The sequence below is a fragment of the Parasteatoda tepidariorum genome, chromosome 2, assembly GCF_043381705.1.
Source record: "Parasteatoda tepidariorum isolate YZ-2023 chromosome 2, CAS_Ptep_4.0, whole genome shotgun sequence".
NCBI classification, from domain to species: domain Eukaryota; kingdom Metazoa; phylum Arthropoda; class Arachnida; order Araneae; family Theridiidae; genus Parasteatoda; species Parasteatoda tepidariorum.
In genome coordinates, this window is record NC_092205.1 from 92,743,685 (window position 1) to 92,763,829 (window position 20,145).

The 20,145-nt window shown below is 29.3% G+C and overlaps 1 protein-coding gene across 2 annotated transcripts in view; it reads right to left on the reverse strand.

The window, feature by feature from the left end:
* Positions 1–974: 974 nt before the first annotated feature.
* The window catches only part of LOC107455869 (transport and golgi organization 6), a 44,428-nt gene continuing 25,257 nt past the window's right edge, over positions 975–20,145 (reverse strand). For both annotated transcript variants that reach the window (XM_071177933.1, XM_071177932.1), the window contains exons 10-19: positions 17,724–17,839; positions 16,735–16,917; positions 14,300–14,399; positions 12,595–12,759; positions 12,403–12,513; positions 10,478–11,089; positions 8,392–8,575; positions 7,275–7,429; positions 1,861–1,974; positions 975–1,215 (exon numbers count right to left, since the gene is read on the reverse strand). In XM_071177933.1, the coding sequence (XP_071034034.1) occupies positions 1,039–1,215; positions 1,861–1,974; positions 7,275–7,429; positions 8,392–8,575; positions 10,478–11,089; positions 12,403–12,513; positions 12,595–12,759; positions 14,300–14,399; positions 16,735–16,917; positions 17,724–17,839 (1,917 nt within the window). In that variant the 3' untranslated portion in view covers positions 975–1,038. The remainder of the gene's footprint in view (positions 1,216–1,860; positions 1,975–7,274; positions 7,430–8,391; positions 8,576–10,477; positions 11,090–12,402; positions 12,514–12,594; positions 12,760–14,299; positions 14,400–16,734; positions 16,918–17,723; positions 17,840–20,145) is intronic.

Here is a 20,145-nt window from a genome sequence, read left to right on the forward strand (position 1 = left end):
AAAGTGTTAGAAGTAAAATAAAATAAACAAGAATAAAATTAAATTAAAAAGAAAAACATTTCATAAGGATCTGATATTCTCTATCCGAATCGGAGCACTCAGGGTTCGGTTTTAAGTGTGTGCGCATGTGCAAGTCAACGTGGGTACGACGTGAAGTCTGCATGAATGATTACGTAACAAACAGCCCATTTTTCGTGAAATGCATGGGATCCACCAGATATCACTGAAGAAAAAAAAAATTCTTTGTGAAAAAAGGCACTTTCTAAAAACACAGCTGAAAAAAGCACCTTTAAAAACTTTTCAAAACGAAATCCCCAAAGAGCACCTTTAAGTACTTTTTACAAACGCTATGCACCCTGTTAGGGATGTTTCCCAGACCGTCGCCAATAGCCAATTGTGCAGTTCTAGTGCGACGTAAATTAACTACTACTAAAATTTACGAATATGAGCTCGTTGCTTCATAACAAGCTAGAACAGCTGACATGTAAGGAGCACCCAATCCATAGGTTTTCATTAGGACCAAAGCACAAGAGACTAAATTCGTGAAAAAACAGGTCATGATCATGATGCAGTAAAAGCATTCTCACCATCATAAAAAACTAGAAAGCGTATTTCCGTGAGCTATGAGAAAATGGTTTATTCACTAAGTAAAAAAATTAAGCCTAAAAGGTTATAAGTAATACAATTTTTCCACAAGCAAATTATGGTTTGTTTACACAAACAGCTGTTAGGAATCAATAAATGAACAAATCAAATTGAAACTGATTTCTGGGAATCTTCTAAATTAGAAAATCCTTTCTAATTCTGATATGTCAGTTATCCACCCTTGGATAACACTAGGAAAAAATTGACCCTGATTTGCTGTTTTTGACCAATCACCGTACCTCTCGGCAACAACTGCTTTGTTTTTTATTCATTAACTTACAAACAAAAATATAATTGGAGAGTACACAAATAAAGCAACGACGGATGTATTACATTTCATAATAAATTTATTAAAATACATATTTACAAAAATTATAAAAACATTAAAAAGAACTAGGGTAGTATCCGTATTTCTTTGGTGAGAGGAACTGGGGTACACAAGAGATCTTTCATAATGAAACTGATTTCTTCCAATGCAAGTTGTGAATGTATACACAGAACTTCATCACTTTCTGTATCTTTGACAAGTTTCAACTGAGAATAGATGGTGTGGATTTCATTTTCAAGAATCTAAACAAAAGAGTGAAGGCAAGATTCTTAAGAGCAAGACATGGTTGTCAAATATAATATTCATTTTTAACAACACAAATAGAATTGCTTCAAAAATACTGCATTACAAGTATCTAGGATAATAAGATATAGTAAAATGTGATAAATCAAATGCTTATAATTTTTACTATGGGTTCTTGGCAAATTAAAAGCCAAAATCTAAATTCATTTGTTATTAGGTATGTTTAAAAGTTAAACCATATCAAAAATTTTAAAGAATTTAATTTTTTTTAATTGCTTAATAAACTTATGTTCCCAAACTGGAACATTAATTGTAATTTATTTACTGTGGCACATTTCTCTGTTTTAACAAGAGATTAACTGGAAGCTGAGAGATATTGCACATGAGATAGCATTTTATTTTGAAGACATGTTTAAATACAAATAAATCAAAGCAATCTAAAATATAAACATCTTTCTCCCCTTTAACAGTAAAATTACCAAATGTTGACCAGTCTGCGACGTCACCAGTTAAAATTCACTTGATTATTTACTGTTTCTTTATTTGTAAATAACAACTTTTTTTTTTTTAACTATCAAACTTGAAAAAAATCAGATACTCTAACAGGCATTTTTATAAATTAACTTCCATTTTAATTTTTGTACCTGTAGCATATCTTTTCCAATTCCTCTAACAAGCAAAGTAATGACCATCACAGCACAGCGACGTACTTCCAAATCTTTATCCGTTTTTAAGAAAGACAGCACACAGACTAGTATCTACTCGAAATAAAAGAAAATTAGACACTCAAATAGCAAAAATACAAAATAAAATTTTAAGAAACCGAACAGTGATTAACTACTATAACTTGTCTTATTAGAGCCATTTTATACTTGCTGTTATTTATTATATACCATTGTCAAACTTTGAAATAGAAAAAGAAGTAAAAATTAATGAGCTCATTTAAATAAGAGAATGCACGTTCTAAAAATTATAACAGTTTAATCACATTTAAATGAATAATAAAAAAAGGTGGCATATAAGGGTTAAAGTGCAAAAATAAATAAGACTTGTCCCAAATTAAAAGTAACTAAACCATTCAAAGGTTTAATTCATAGAAACCTTTTTATCAATTCACGGTTACTGTAAATTATTCAAAAATATCCACTTTTGTTTCATAAATAAGCTAACATGATAAAAAAAAAAGATAAAAAGAATTGTAGCTGAATTTAAACTCCACTTAACAAGCAAATAAGCATTCAACTTTTAAATGATATTTATTCTCGAAATGAATGCAAAAGAGTAATTTACCTCCTTGATGATATGCATATATTGTAACACTGCTCACTAATTACAGTAGGGAACCGATTATCCGGAACGATCGGGACCATCACTATTCCGGATAACTGATTTTTCCGGTTTTCTGAATCGCTACAAAAAGCCNGCATATATTGTAACACTGCTCACTAATTATATTGATATCATTAGTTAGCAGCATTACAATTTATAACATTAGCATTAATAAATTTTGTAAAATTAGCAATATATAAAGTAAATGTTTTTTTTTTTTTAATTATTAAATCATTACAAATTTTAATCTGAAACATTTAAAACAAAATATTTGGAAAAAAAATTACGAAAAGGAATAAAAATGACAGATGGTCTGCATATAAAATAGTAAAATCATGTTTTAAGACTTATGGTTTAATAATAATTAAAGTGTAAAATACTTTACCTTTTATTATTTATTTTATGATAATGAATTTTTAAGTTTAACAAAATGTTGTTAAACAATATGCTTTCAAACATAATTAACACAGTATTAAAGGTAATAAATAACAAACCATAAAATATTGTAAATGAATTTTAAATATTTTTGTCAAAATGGTTTTGTTTTTTCTTCATTTTTTTAACATAAAAAATGTATGCCTTTTGAAAATAATCTTTAAACCTTGAAAACATTTCAATAATGAATAAAATAATTATGTCAAATGTGTGTGACCAATGCTGTTGCAAGATCACAAATGGATGAAATAGCAATAAGCACTAATAGATCAATCATAAATGGAGTAAATTACACGATTTGTAACAAATGGGTTCAACCGAGAAGAACTGGCAGTGACAAATCATGCAGGGTTGCCAGAGAAAAAAATGAACAAAATAGTTGCTTCTAGTAGCCTAAAGTATGAAAATAATCGCCTAAAATTATGAAAATAGTTGCCAAAATAAGAACAAAAATTTTTCAATAATACGACTAAATTTTATTGAATGACTTCATTGTCATATACCATGATCTATTTAGTCAAGATGACGGCGAATATGATAATTTTTAAATAAACGTTAGTGTTCTAGCACTAAATTTTTATATAAAAAAAACTAGTATATTTGCAGAACGTTAAATACTTTTAAATGCTAGAATTAATGTAGAAAAATAACTATTTATTAAAAAAAAACACTCTTCCTATTAATTTTCCCTATCACATAAATTTTCCTTTTATCAATAATTGATTTATCAAATATATATATATATTTAAAAAGTAATTACTAGAATTTGAAATTCACGCATCATAGTATCGTATATTAAAAATTGGGTTCTTTAAAATCACACAGAGTTTCGTAGCAATAACTGTTGAAAAGGCGATTGAGAAACAAAATCGATTCACAAAGGAATCTGTGCAAATTGAGTGCATTAAAAAGTGATGACTCAAATTTGCATTTCAATCTTTTTTATTTTTAGAAGGAAAAAAAATCATTATGTTCAGAAGCTACCGCGAGCTGCAGGTTGTCAACCCAATTTATGCTTAAAAAAACATTGCTAGGAGTAGAGAAAAGTCTTCTTTTCCTGAAAATAGTCGCATTTCAGTCACCTGTGGCAACAATGATCAAGCATAAAGAACTGAGTAAAATAAGAGATCGATTGTAAATGTGTGACCGTCACACAAGATCATCGAGATTAGAAGAGGAATTAGCACGGCAGTGACAGGTCATTTACAAAGAATTGGTTGAGACACCTGTTTCATTTTGCACTCATTAAAAATGTGTGACATTTGTGTATTGGATTGATTCCAAACAAAAAAAATCTCAGACTCATTCCAGCAGGAAATCAAAAGAGTATAGTAGCCAACAAGTGCAACTTCAAAGATAAATAAAGGCATTTTCTCATTTACCAATATTTTTAGACCTATTTATACATAGATATTTGCAATTCAATTTTTTTTACTTTTCGAAGAAAAAAAAATCATTATGTTCAGAAGCTGCTGCAGGCTGTCAACCCAATTTATGCTAAAAAAAACATTGCTAGGTGTAGAGAAAAGTCTCCTTTTCCTGAAAATAGTTGCTTTTATAGCCTTTTCAGGCAAAAAAAGTAGCCATAGTTGCCCCAGGTTGAAAATAGTTGCATTTTAGTCACCTGTGGCAACAATGATCAAGCATAAAGAACTGAGTAAAATAAGAGATCGATTGTAAATGTGTGACCGTCACACAAGATCATCGAGATTAGAAGCGGAATTAGCACGGCAGTGACAGGTCATTTACAAAGAATTGGTTGAGACACCTGTTTCATGTTGCACTCATTAAAAATGTGTGACATTTGTTTATTGGATTGATTCCAAACAAAAAAAATCTCAGACTCATTCCAGCAGGAAATCAAATGAGTATAGTAGCCAACAAGAGCAACTTCAAAGACAAATAAAGGCATTTTCTCATTTACCAATATTTTTAGACCTATTTATACATAGATATTTTAAACAGCCTCAATTTCAGCTAAGGAAAACTAGAAGATTATATAAAAATTAGAAATTAATATTATTTAAATTTTGAGTTATTGAAGTATCATTGTTTTCTATTATGCTCCCCATTTACCATATTTTTTTTTTAAAAGATTTATGTGCAGATATTTTAAATTTGTAACAGCCTCAGAATCTATGCAACATCAGCTAAAGAAAACTAGAACATTACACAAAAATTAAAAAAACATAAATAAAAAAAAGGCAGTGATGTAGACTTCTAGTTACCGGAGGCAATTACTAAATAAATATTAAAGACATGTGATTGCTGAAAAAAGAAATTCTCTTACAATATGTTTTTTTTCTCTGTACATAGAAGATAGAAAAGAAACTCATTTTTGTGCACATTAACATTTATTAAATTTTAAGAGAAAGGAAAGAAAAATTTCTCTTAAATACATAAAAGAATATAACTATTTAAAAAAAAAAGATTTTAAAATTTGTGAAATCTGTGGCAATAGCTGAAAAAAGATAGATGATAAAAGCACAGGCATTTTACAACAAAATCTCAATAAATTATTAAAATTAAAAATATGTTTCAAGATTCACATGTTGTAATGAATATCATAATAAAAATATCAAAATTTAAAAAAAATATGTGGAAATCATTAGTAATAACAGCTGGAAAAAAAAGGGGGGATACAATTGTGTCAAATAGGGAATATTCAAGTGCGTTATTTAAACTTCCCGTATCTTAATAATATCAGGATTTTAAAAAGTGATGGGAAAATCAAGAGCAATAATTAAGAAAAAAAACTCCAATCCAAACACCATGTGGATTTAGCAAAAATCGAGCACATCAAAAAGTAGTAACACAAATGTGACTCGAATTTCACGTTTTTAAAAACATTAAAATTAAAAAAAATTGAATTTAAAAAACCACATGTCAAAATATCATATTTAAATTTCAATCTAATAGTAGGCAAATATACCCTATTGATTAAATAATTTTTCTGTCATAAATCGAAATTCGCCACTCATTGAAATAAGGGTTACTTTTTAATTTATAAATTTTATACTTTTGTGTTTGTCTTAGTAGTTCATTATTCTAGCAGAAGTTATTATGGATTTTTCTTCCAGTCTCGTTTAGTCAAAGCTAAGTTTAATTTTATTCATTTTTTAAAAAAGAAAAAAAAAAGTTATCGCGCATGAAAGATAACTTAGAAAAAAGAGAGCGCTGGTAAAGGCAGTATAAATGTTTTATTAACCAGATTTTGTGTAAATAAGGAATTTTAGATTAGCGGGTCTCCGAGAAAATTTCGTCCGAATATAAATTATTGATTTGCGGAATTTAATGGTCTTGAAATTCTCAAATTAGAGGAAGAATCACATGCCTGATATTAAGACAGAAACTATCACAACATAGACAAAAGCTATTGCTTTTTGCCACTTGCCCAGAGGCAGAATTTTTTTGGTTTTTCTGCGACAAAACTCTTTTGCACTAATATCTTTCTGCAATTTACTTTCAATAACAAAGATGTATGTTACTAATTAAAGGTTAAAAAAAAAAACATTTTTTTCATTGAATATGTAACATTTTTTTTATTTTAATATTATGGGCGATATTTTCGTATTTTGTTGGGGGACGACAACACACTAATTATTTCCTTTATTACGCCAATCATCACATTAAAAAAAATAATTAAATATGAAATCAGTAGCAGTAATTAACAAAAAAACAATCAACGACGAAATCACGCGAATCGGACTCTTCAGAAAGGTGTTACGCAAATTCAATGTTTCATTTCTAGATGTGATTGTTGTAATAAATAATATCGCATACGAAATATCGGGTTTTAGAAACTATGTGGAAATCAAAAACAATAACTGCCAAAAAAATCTATAAAATTATTGCCTTAAAAAGTAAATGATCAAATGCGCAATCTGAATTTCCCATATCTCCTGAATCTATCTATAAGTCATGTTAAAATTAGTGTCAATAAAATACAATCAAAATGGATTTACGATAACTGCAAAAATTCAGAACTTCAAAAACTGATTATTTGAATGCACGATTCAAATTTTACGTTAAACTTTCTGCTGAAAAGCAAACCAAAATTTTTTGCTTCCCAAAAGAAAAATCTTTCTGCAAGAACTCTGTAAAGTTCTGCGACAATGTCGCTGCGATTCTGCCAAGAGGGTCACTTGCAAAAAGGACTGTTCCAGTCTTGGTACATATAATTCAGTTGCTATCTGACTTTGAGAAGACAATACTGCATGCATCCCAATTTATATTGCATTAAAAAAACATTTCAGTGAAAGAGCCTATACATGAAAGACAGTGTGACACTCACCTCTTGCAACCAATGACCACTGATGTTGAATTTCAAATACATGCAAGCTTCTCCGAGATTTGAAAGACTCGACGAGCGTATTTGTGGATCCGAGTGTTTAGTTCCGATCAGACACGCGTGCAACAGTGGGTCACGATATTTATAAATTACATTACCTAAAACAAAACATTTAAAAGCATTAGATTGCACTAAATAGCATAGTAGCCTGAATCTTCTAATTAAAACTAAATAACATTAGTGATGAAGACTATGAAATCTACTGGGGTTTTAAGAAGAAAAATCAGTAGAAACAAAGATGAGTATGATATATCAGGGTTGTGTAACTCATGTGTATTTGACAAAAGACCTCTAGTTCAATATTATGTTAATTAGAGAGTATCTTTAAATTTTTTTCCATTATCCTGAAGTATCCAAGCTGAGCTATACAATTGATCATTAATGGTAAGTTCGAAAATAAAATAAAAACATAAATTTAACTTTAAACCTGTGATGGAATGAACAGATTCTTGCATACTACTCTATAAATTTGAAAAAAAAATATGACTAATAATTTACTAAGTTATTAAGCACCAATTGTGTCATTCTCAAATAAAAGTGTAATTATAATTATATGTCAATTTTGATTCATATTTATATATACATATTTCGGGTGTCTGGTAAACTTTGCTATAAATTTCTAGAAGAGGTAGAGCACATCATAAGGATTAAGAATTGCATAGGAACAAATGCCTGGGAAATGTCATCCTATTCCGGTAGTTGTCATTCCTTATTATGAACGTTTCTTCATGTTCCTTTGAACAGACACTTTAATATTATGTTTTCCTTTAATTATTGCCAAAAATTGCAAAAAAGATTCAGTTATTGTTTTATTGCAATTTAATGACAGGGCGACTAACTTTACAATCTCGCCAAATCATTGAATTATGCAAATTCTAAAAACTGCCATTAATGTTATAATAGTACCTTCAAAGTACTTTTTATACTCTAGAGTGAGTCTATATTTTACAAAATATTCATTTAAAAATTAATGTTTCTATAGCAATAATTATTACATGAGGAAATAAGAGTGTTAAATAGCTAAAACCTCAGATTGTTTTAAGAAAACATTTTTACATACCTAAAAGTCTACATATTTTTAACAGAACTTCTCCCATCTTTAATATGACATCACACTTTTCTTCAGTATTTTGATACACGTTTAAAACAGTTGGCAGTACTGACTCGGCATCAACATCGGCAAGGAAGGAAATGCCTTGAATAGCGGGCAAATATACATAAGAGTCTTGATCTTGAAGATTCTCCTAAAATAAAATTAATATTGATTAGTTAAAATTGAGAAGAAGAAAAAAATTATTTGCTCATTGAAAAAAATTAAAAATCAAAATTTTTTAAACAAAAAATAAAATTTAAGGCTAACTGGATTTGTGACTAATTTATAGCATTAAATTGATGTGGTCTAGATCAGGCCCTGCATGTGCATACAAATTGCGATGCAAGATTTTAAAACCATGCGACATTACTAAGGGCTCCAATAGCCAAAAATCCATGATAAAATGGGAATTTCCATGAATTTTTACTATCATGACCTTCATAACAAATTTCGATCTAAGTCAAAATCCATGACTTTTAATTCATAATGTAAAAATAATTTCATAATGTTGTATAAATGCAAGTTTTTTTTTTCTTTTTATAAAATTGATCTCTGGATTTATACTATAATTGTATTTATTATTTACGGATTTCACTCCTCCAAAAAAAGTCAAGGACTATTTTTGCCACATGGAGAAGAAAAAAAAATAAACGGCTATACATCTGGATAATGGGAAGTTTTTTAAGCCTCTGTGATTTCATAAGCCTCTGTGCATTATGAAATAGTGCACAGAGGAATGCATTTACAGAGTTGCCACTAAAATCTGGAAAAAAATTCTCTGAGTTTTTCCTGTACATATTATACACAAAATATTAAGAGGAAACAACAATTACTGTGCTCTTGTGTGAGCTATACTTGCCTAACTATATTTATTAGTTTTAATTGCTGGAAAAGCAGCTGAACATACTTTAATGCTACAGTAAATGAAATAGTTTAGTATAGCTGATATATCGCGGTTAAATATCCCATAGATTACGCTTTGAGTGGTCACCATTTTTTAAAAAACAAAAATAAGAAACAAAATTTTCTGTATTTTCCCAGTTTATAAAGGAAAAATCAAAATTCCCGGCATTTTCCCTGTTATTTTAGGTGACTTTTAAATTCCCTGTATTTTCGAGGTTTTCCCTGTTGAGTGGCAACCCTGATTTATTTTCACGTAATGGAGAGGGGAAAAAAATTTCATCGACGTAAAATATGTGAAACGAAAAAGTTTTTTTTTTCGACGTAAAATGAAACTTTTTTTTTTGTTTTTTTTTTTAAAGGAAAAAAAAACTAACAATTGTAATAATTATACTTTTCAGCCTACCATGTAGGGCAGAGATGGGCAAATTACGGCCAGCGGGCCAACTGAGGCCCTGCGGTAGGTTTTATCTGGCCTGCGGATAGAATTTTAACTTTATGATCTGTGGCGAATATAAATAAAATACATCAATTGTCTTGTCTACTTTGTTTAAAGCTACTTTTGTTCTTTCTTTTTTTAATAAAGTATTGAAGGCCTTTTTACTTTCTCTACTTTTGTTTTACAAAACATAAATTGATAGAAATAGACTGCTTCAATTGGTGTCAGATTTGCAGCTTGAATTAATTGAGTTAAAATCTAACGATCACCTGAAGCAGTTGTTTCTAAATATGACAAAGTGAGTTTTACAAATCATTACCAAAAGCTAGTTTCCAAAATTTAATATCTCATGCCAGAAAATCAGTGCTATGTTTGCTTTATCTTATATATATGAACAAGTGTTTTCAACTATGAACCTTAGAAAAAAATAATTTCAGAGGCAGACTAACAGACAAGCATTTTGCCTTGTTCCTTAAATTAAGTACATCTCACTTCGAACCTCAATACAAGGAACTTTTAAAAATGAAATCGCAATTTCATTCATCTCATTAAATATTTAAATTAAAACTTGTACATTGTTTTCGTTTTTTTTTATTTTAGAAGTTGTTACTCAGCCCATCAAACTTTTTTCTCTCAATTTTTGCCCTCAACCAAAAAAGTTTGCCCATCCCTGATAAAGGCATAACAAAATAAAAGAACTAAAACAAAGCTTGCCTGAAATAATTTGAAAACTTCCTCTTTATTCACTAGAGCCTCTTCATCTCTCCGTTGAATCAGCTTCCCCAAATATATAAGTCCATGCCCGCGAATGGGGATGTCTGAATGCTTTGCATCTTCAAGAGCCATCTCAAACTCTGAACGTTTCCTGCTCGATGCATCACTTTTTGATTTGGTGGGTAATTTGGCATTTAAAGATAAATTTGAAAAATAGCTCGGAATATCTTCCTCCTCAAGAGTTTGTGCTTCTGAGGATTCTCCAGATTCATTTGTTCTTTGAGATTCTAATTCCTCATAAGTATTCAATATTTTGTGTGCGTCCATTAAGGATTGCCTCAGCCCATTGATCGCCTGGTTCTCCAGGGAAGAATCGTCTTCCTCGTCACTGTCCTTGATTGATTCCGCCATGCCGAGAGACTCATAGTCTTTGTACTTTTTCAGAAACTCTCTAACCTCCTCAGAGTCCGTAATGCAAGCTGCACCGTGAGTGGCTATGTGAATTAAAACACTCAACAACATTTCTTTGAGATCAGAATCAATATCACATTTCTGAAGCTTCTTTAAACTTGGTAAGCATTTCTTAATGCAGAGCCAGTCATTTGAAGTAAGCTAGATAAGAAAGAAATTGAAATTAGAACATAATTTATGTAAGTAATTAGAAAAAAATAAAGTACAAAAAAATAAAATTTATAGTATAGTGTAGAAGAAAAACAATTTTTTAAGGAGGAATTAGGAATAATTAAATAAGTTTTAACCAGGGTAACAACAAATAAAACATAAATTTTTCTAATAATGATTAAATAATTTTTCATTACTTCAAAGTAAACTTTAGTTGAATTTTTAAACATGCAAAATATTTGATAAATACTTATTTCGAACCAAGCTGCATTTCATTAAAAAATTGTCGAAAAATTTCTTTTTTTTAAAGAAGGTTTTAGCTATGGTTAGATATGTAGAATACACTCGAACGCTGTTCGCAGAAAATGTGTCACCACCGCGAAATTTTTTTCAGCATTATTAAAAACGAAAAAAAAAAAAAGCCCAAAATTCACTTACTCAAACCGCAGGGGTCAATCTGAAAGAGAGTAAGAGTTTTTTTTTTTTGCTTCACGCAGCCACACTTTTCCCACGATTTCCACTTTTTTTTCAATTTAATTATAAAAAAATTGCCTTTTCATCTTTTTTACAAATTCCAGAGAAAAAATTTGTTTTAACAATTTTACCTACCAATGCAAATGTGATTTAAAATTACATTCACATTATTTAAAATCAAACATTATAATTATTTATACGATTAAAACAATCTGTGATTTTTTTAAAAAAATGTTTGCCAAAATGAGGTGGGGAAGGTTTGAAAAGATTGAATTAAAGGTTTGAAACCAGTTACAGAGTTAATAAATTGTTCACAGAAAGTTTTTTTAATTGAGATTTTAAGTTCGCAGAAAGATTTTCATTTTATTTAAGTCTGGCTTATGGTGAAAGAAAAGAAAAGGTGAAATAAAGTTTAGTAATAAAACCATATTAGTTAAACCACAGCACATTGTAAACCATAGTTTTTAAAACAAAATGCATTGAATGCAGGTGAAAAAAACACAAGAACATTGACACAATAATAATACCTGATATAAAAATTTATTTTTTGTGGACAACTTGCAGAGTAACTTATAATACCTGCTTTATCACACTACATTTAAATTACTATTATTTTTTTCTCCATATTTTCTCAATTTTTGAGTTTTTACTGAATTTTATATTCTTATAAATGGAAACCTACACTGTCATAAAATAATTTCACATAAAGCTGCAGAACATATGATGAATCAAAGAAAAAACAACAAGATAATCAGCATAAATTAAGATAGATTTTCTTTTTAAGCAATAAATTTGAATATAGTGATTACTTACAAGCTATAACTATTTACCTCATGATTTTCACTTGTTAATAAGGAGCTAAGAATCATCAAAACAACCATGGCAGTTTCCTCATAAAAAGGAGCATCAGTCCTGTAGTTACAAATGCTCTCCAACAATGTCTGGAAATGCAATATAAATAAAATTAATAATTTGAAACAAAAGTGCTCCGTATGAATACTTTAAAGAGACAGAGAAATCACCATTAGCAAATCCATCACTTCAGAAATATTAGAAATCAAAGCTTCACCAATATCAGCATTCCATTCCGACAATTCCTGCAGCAGGGCACTGAATGCCAGACGAACTCTGAGATTGCATGCATTGAATGGCATTTCCTTTACCTCTAAGTGGAAGCTGCAATATTCCTGGAGGGAAAAATATTATAATTTATAATAATAATTTATAATTATTAATTTATAATAAATATAAGCTTGCGTTCAAATCCCACTTCTGAGAGATTATTTTAAGCTGTGGTAGCAGGGGATAAAGCGCTCGCATCCCAATGAGGTAACTTGGGTCAGAATCCCAGAGTTAGCTGGTCAAAACAAATTATGCAACCGGCTCGCAACGACCACAGTGATCACGTAAAACATCTACAATGGTAGACTGATCATGGCCTAAAGTCCCCTTTTCATCAGGCTAACGATGGGGGTTTTTCCTCTCCATGCAACCCAAATGTGGGTTAGTTCCTTCAAAAAGTCCTCACCAAGGCAAATTTCTTCCAATACTTGATCCATTCGATACTGGTCAAGGGTAGGCCAGGATAGCCTGCTAGGTAGGGTACTTGGGCCCATGTCAAAGAGATTGTGGGTTTGATCCCCGCCGGCCGAAGACTACCAGTGTAGTAAATGGTGACTGATGCACGTTAAATCTGTTAGGTCACAAATTCCTCCAGGTTCTCATAACAAATCAATACCCCCTTGGCTTCTGGATTGGGATCAAAATTACAAGGATACGCCGTTGAACATTAGTCGTCGTAAACCCAAAATTGAATCAGCTGTTCAACGACGGTTATAAAATAAAATACAATACTTGATCCAGGAGTTTCCTTGTCTTATGGATAAAGTTCAAAATTACAAGGTTAGGGAGTTTAACATTAGTATTCATAACTCAAAAATTCGTCGGTTTTTCAAAGACGGTTATAAAATTAAAATAAAATTTATATTTTGGGTTCAAAATTATGATCTTACAAAGTTAAACATTAAGAGTTGCTAACAATTTACAAATAAGTGCTAAAATAATTTCGAATTCTTCACTCAATACAACTTCATTTACATGTTTCAGACTTCTTTTTGTAAACTTTCAAAACAGAAGTTATTTATAGCTCTATCTAGACATTATGCATTAAACAACAGCAAGAGGAACAATATGCTTTTTGTGTGGCGCAATCTATTATTTGTTTGTTTTTTTACAATAAACTTCTTGTTACACCATTTATTTAAAAAAATAATATGTTACAGCTTCTAAGTTATCAGGTGTGAATGAAAATACTTTTTTACAAACTTTCCCACAAATAGAAGAATTTAGATAATATACAGTGACTGTCACTTATAAAATCATTGGTTTGTTGGAATGTTTAATATGTTGTAAATTTGCACAAACAGAATCCTTACAACATTAAAACCATTGTTCAATAAAAATCATTATAGCAGTTTTATACAGCCAAACAGTGGGGAAGCAAAAGCTTCAAAAATAAAACACATGTTTCCTCTTGTCCAATTATTTAAAAAATTCTTTTTTTTCCCTTCAAGTTTTGAAAGATGTGTAGCACTCAAATAACAAATTTCTCTCTGGACATTAAAACAACAGCTGAACAGATATGAATTGATGAAGTGGCAGGCACTATCTAGGTATAGATTAGGAAGTGAAATTTATGTATGTGATTGACAATTTTAAAAAACTTACTTTCATTATTAGAAGTATGAATGAACTATTTAATTCCTTGTTGTGCAATTCACTAATAAGATCCAAAAGAGCGTGATAACAAGCAATTTCTTCTGTAATACTATAATAAAAAAATATATCATTTGGCACAAATACTAACTAAAATAATAAGAATAATATTTCATTCACATAGTGCTATAATTTAATTAGTTAGATTTGAAAGCAGTTCTATTGTAAGAAAAATATATTAAGGTGACCTGGGGTGATTCCTGATCAAAAAACGCAAACATCTATTTAGTGAAAAAACTATTCAAAATAGAATTTTAATATTTACGGGAAGTTTGAGGCTATATGAGATGAGTCCAATGCCACCTTCTTTTGTTTGAAAATCTAATTAGAATTTAAAAGATTTTAAATTTTTAGTGATCAGGAATTACCCCTAGTCTTGATCATTTCTGGGGTAATTACTGATCACCAGTTTTTATTGTAAAGGGGCTGTTTAAAAATAATTATATAATGGTAATTAACAAATAAGACATCAAGATCAAACAAATAAACTAAAAAGATATGTTTAAGCAGCTAATAATATGATTTATTTAAAAGCAAGAAGAACGATTATCATTTTAAATTTTCAAAAATCTTTGCATCGTGCTATAAATTTTAGGCAATCAGCCAACTCATTCTCATGTTGTTCTGAAATATAAGAGAGTTTTCACATTGGTTACTTTTGCTGGATTTTTTAACTTCATTAAAGGAAAGTGTAAAGTTAAGTAAGGTATGTCAACAGCTTTGGCAGCAGCTCTCACACTGAAATTTTCCTTTTCAATCATTAAAGGAAATTCATTAATTTTGTTTTCTAGAAACTTAGTATCCTTTTTAGGCTTATAATTTCTCATCATATTTATACTAGGCTAATTTATAAACTTAAAAATTATACCCCAGAAACAGAGTGATCGTGAAATACCCCGGGTTACCCTACAGTTAATTCACAATGATTATTGACTAAGACAGTTTCCTTTTTTTTTCCCAATGGTGACATTAGTGTATAAAGAGGAAATATACAATGTTAAAACAAGTTTTCATTCCAAATAATTAAGGCCTGATTTAAAAAAATAAAGACTTCAACTAAAAAAAAAAAATAATTCAANACAGTTAATTCACAATGATTATTGACTAACACAGTTTCCTTTTTTTTCCCCCAATGGTGACATTAGTGTATAAAGAGGAAATATACAATGTTAAAACAAGTTTTCATTCCAAATAATTAAGGCCTGATTTTAAAAAAATAAAGACTTCAACTAACAAAAAAAAAATAATTCAAACTAGTACTTCAATAAGCTGGAACTAGTATTCTATTTTATATATTAATGTACAATTATTTATATATTATTATTATATAATATTTCTTGTCATATAATACTTTTATACATTTTCATTAAAGTACTAGAATTTTAAATAAGCTTATTAAGCAGATGGCAATACAAAGGGGAATTGGGGAGCAGACATAAATTTTATAGTTAAATCAGAAAAAATGTTTAATAATCAGACAGAATACTTAATATGTCAGAAGCTTCCATTATAAGAGAAACCACCTTTTTTTTAACTTGATGCTTTTTAAATACAGGGTATCTCCTACATTTTAGATTTTTAAATTCATGACTAATTACAAGAACTTTTCATGACTTAACGAAGTTACTACTTTCTCCGACAAAAACAGAATAATAAATTTAAAAGGCATTATAATAACATTAATTGAATTGATAGGTATAAATAAAACTGTTATACTCTGCATCGTCATATTTATAGATTTTAAATTTAAAAAACAAAGTAAAGAGAGTTGCAGCAATAAAATAGCTGAAAAAAAATACAAAAGCAAATAATTTTTTCTTCTTTTTTTTTCCGCAGAATTATATTTTAAAGATACTTTTCTTGTTCATCAGAAAGAAAAGAAATACTCCTAATTTTCTGTTCTCGTTTCCGAATTTAAAAAAATTTCGCCAATGACTGGCTTGCTTCAGTTAGAATTTTAAATTGAAAAAATAAAAATAATAAAATAACAAAAATTCTGAAATCACAGAAGTTTAAAAGATAATTCGCTCCAAAAATGATGTTTTTTTTCATGTCTTGAAAGCGCACCATAATTTTTAAAGAACATGATAAAAACATTTTATATTTTAATAAAATATGACTGAGTGGGGATTTTGTTACAAATTCAGATATTCGGAACAGCATGAAATTGGGAGGTGGGGGGGGGGATTCCATTCTAAAAACTAGATTTTTTGACAACCTAAATCCATGATTTTTTTTTAAAAAAAAAATAGTTAAAATCATGACATTTCATGACAAATTTTTTTCAGTACCGAAAATCATGACTTTCCAGGTGCGCAGATACCGTATAAATAGAAAAAAAATTTATCGAATCATAATAAAACAAGAACAATACTTGTAATACTTACTCAGCTTTCTTCTTTTTTTGTACTGCCATAATACCTCCTTCTTCTCCATTGGCAAAACCCACAGTAGTTTGATGCACATCAAGATGTTGACAGTTGGGTATAGTCACAACATACAGTAAGCCAAGAGCTTCTTCATTGGAAGCAGAACTTAAAATTTCAATAAGGATTTCTTTCACTTTTGACCTTTAATGAAAGCACTATGTTAAACTATGTCTAGATTAAAACAGATATCAGTTTTTTCAGGGGGGGGGGAGCTGCATTTTGTGCAACTACAGCTTCCCTTCTCAAACATGTTTTCTTATTAAACTATGATAAAAATTAAAATTTAAAGGAATTATGTTAAATAAAATTTAAATTAAAAGTATATAACTTTAATTTATACGAATATAATTCTTTAGTTAGTTGAGCTATTTTTATTTCAATCTAGTGAAACAAGGTTTTGATATTTTTTAATACAAAAAGGCTTAGTGCATGTATTTTTTTTTTTTTAACGAAAATAAGCAGCATTTCCGGAATTCACTTCTGTCTGAACTGGTAAACAGCGAACGTTTTCTTTTCAGTTCTGCTAACATTAACAAGGAATTGATGAAGAGAAGTGACTTTAATTCTTTTAGGGTTAACCTAATTAATATTAAAATTTAATTAAGAAGCTCCACTCACTCATGTTTCCACTCATTCATGTTTGAAAATCAAACTTTAAAACTTTTGCTTCATTTTTATCTAAATATCTGAGAGTATATTTAGACTGGTAATGCCATGCAGTACTGAGAAGAAAAAAAACATATAACTTATTCTTAAAAAACATTCTGTTAGTAGAATAAGATACTTTCAAAAATCTCTAAGGAATTGTAATTAAAACCACACAGTCACATCAAACAGTAGACACTGTAATAAGTGACAAATTCTCTGAACCATTAACATTATGAAAATAAATAGGCACAGGCAGATAAAACCGTAGGTTAAGTAAAAGAATATAGATGTGTACTTACTTCAGGAAAGAAGTACCTTTGACAAGAAAAAAGTACAAGGTACTTAAGCAATGGAACAGTGGAAAGAGAACTTTTATACAACTTCTTCTTAACGGCAATGTACAGGAAATAAAAATCTAAAAATTAGAGACACAAACAATTAATGTGAACAAAAAATAAAGTCAAAATGACATTTTTATTAGTGTTAAATTATTTTGTTGGGATAACAAATATTTTTGTAAGACATCAAGTGCAAATATATACAGTCAAACCCCGCTATAGTGAACACAGTTTATAATGAACTCCCGGATATAGTGAACGAAATGTTCGGTCCCGTGCCTTGCTATACATGAATAATGTTATTTTATGTGGATATAGTGAACCAAAAAAGTGAGGAAGTTGGATATAATGAACTTTTTTCTGTCTTCGACTGACTTTTTTCTAAATTTTTTTGTAATAATTTTGAAATTTCTACTTCAAAATAAATACATATACTGATTTTTAAAACCAGCTATAGAGGGAATGTATTTCTTGTTTGCTTTTATCTCACTTTCACATCCCTAAACAAACCAACCTAGGAAAATGATGCACCTGTAACGTGTCAGTGGGATCAATATGCATTTTTTGTCAGAGGGAATGAGTAATTATTCATTATTGGTCAAAGGGTTGGATGCTAATCTGTGTTGATAAGGCCCTCATTTCTTCGCATTTTTGCTCTAAGTTCAGTTAAAAAAAGCCTGCAAACTAGTGTCTCAAATTTATAACTTCAAATGTTCTCCATTTATGATAAAATGGGCATAATCAGAAAAATTGAAAATGGATGTAATCAAGCTGATATTTGCAGGGAATATAAACTATCCAAATCTACAGTTTGTAATATGTGGAAAAATAGGCGATTAACAATTTCTTCTCATTAAAAAAAATTTAGATGGCAGAAAAACGTTGAGAAAAGCAGATCACAAAGATGTTGAAGAAGCATTACTGAAGTGGTTCAGAATTCGAAGAAGCCGCCACCTTCCAGTATCTGGACATTTGTCGATGAATTTGCTAAGCGATTTGTGAGACTACTTTTATGTGCTCGAATGGCAGGTTAGACAGTTTAAAAAGCGGAATAACAGAAATTCAGGAAAAATAATCTAATAGTCGGGAAGTGTTTCCATATCTGATGTTGAGGATTGCTGATCAGTTAAGAATTACTAATTTTATTTTATGCGCAAGACGAAGAGTAATAAAATTACACACATTTTTTGTTACTGTATAATATTTTTTAGTCATTTATTTGAATAATGTGTAATAAAAGGGAGGAGTTTGGAATCATTAGTTAAATTGCCTGTGTAATGGATATAGTGAACTCCCGGTTATAGTGAACCAAAATTTCGGTCCCTTGAAGGTTCACTATAGCGGGGGTTTGACTGTATATGATCAGCAAGGTATTTGCATTTAATTTATCACATTTACGAGAGTTACCATTGAATATCGCTAATCAAGTACTATTAAAAAGTTTTGATTATGCTTAAAACAGTACAATAACTCAAAAACATTTTATGATCCCATTTAGGATAAGAAAAATTTCTTATAGAAAAAAAAATTACAATTAAAGTGGCTATACTAACAAATCTTGCTATCACTAACTCAAAGAGATATACTAGTAAATACTAGTACATGTAGAGTTGGTTTGAGTACAAAATTACCATGAAAAGCAAGGTGCCTATTAGTGAATTTCCTAAGAAAAAAACTGCAGTAACTATCCTTCCTTCACCAGGAAAATATTTTGTGAAAAAATTTTGTAAATGCACTTAGAAAAAAAAAAAGGGAATCCTGACATTAAAATCCAAAAAGAAATTGACTTTCTTTTTTGATAAAATCAAAATATTCCTCAAAACCTACATAATAGTATTGCTAATAATTATTTCAGTTATTTATTATCATTATTAAATTATTTTTTTAAAACGTTCAAAATTTATTAGAATGATTTTTTTTTTTTTTTTTTTGCAAAGGCTGATAAAATTTAACTCCTAAAGATAACATGTCAATTCAAAGGCAATCTCATATTTAAAGCAAAAACAGTTATATAGTTTCTTTTTCATCATAGAATTGAGAAATTTTTTTATTCTACTTTCCAACAATACTCTACCAGGATAAATAACTAGTTACTTATTTTACTAGCTTAACAAATTAGTTCCTAATTTTTTTACACCTGAATAAAAGAAAAAAGAAAATCTAAACTAGTAATTAATTTAAGCTGATAGAAAAATGCTACGTAAAAATTTTGCTAGTTATATTCTAAGCCTATTTCTTAAAATACTATATCATTTAATACTTCATAAGTAATAAAAAAGATAAGAACACTCTGTTAAGACAAGTTATTAAATTACATTATGTAAAAAAATTATCAACCAAATCCTAAAGCATTATGATCATCATTATGAAAAAAAGGAAAAAC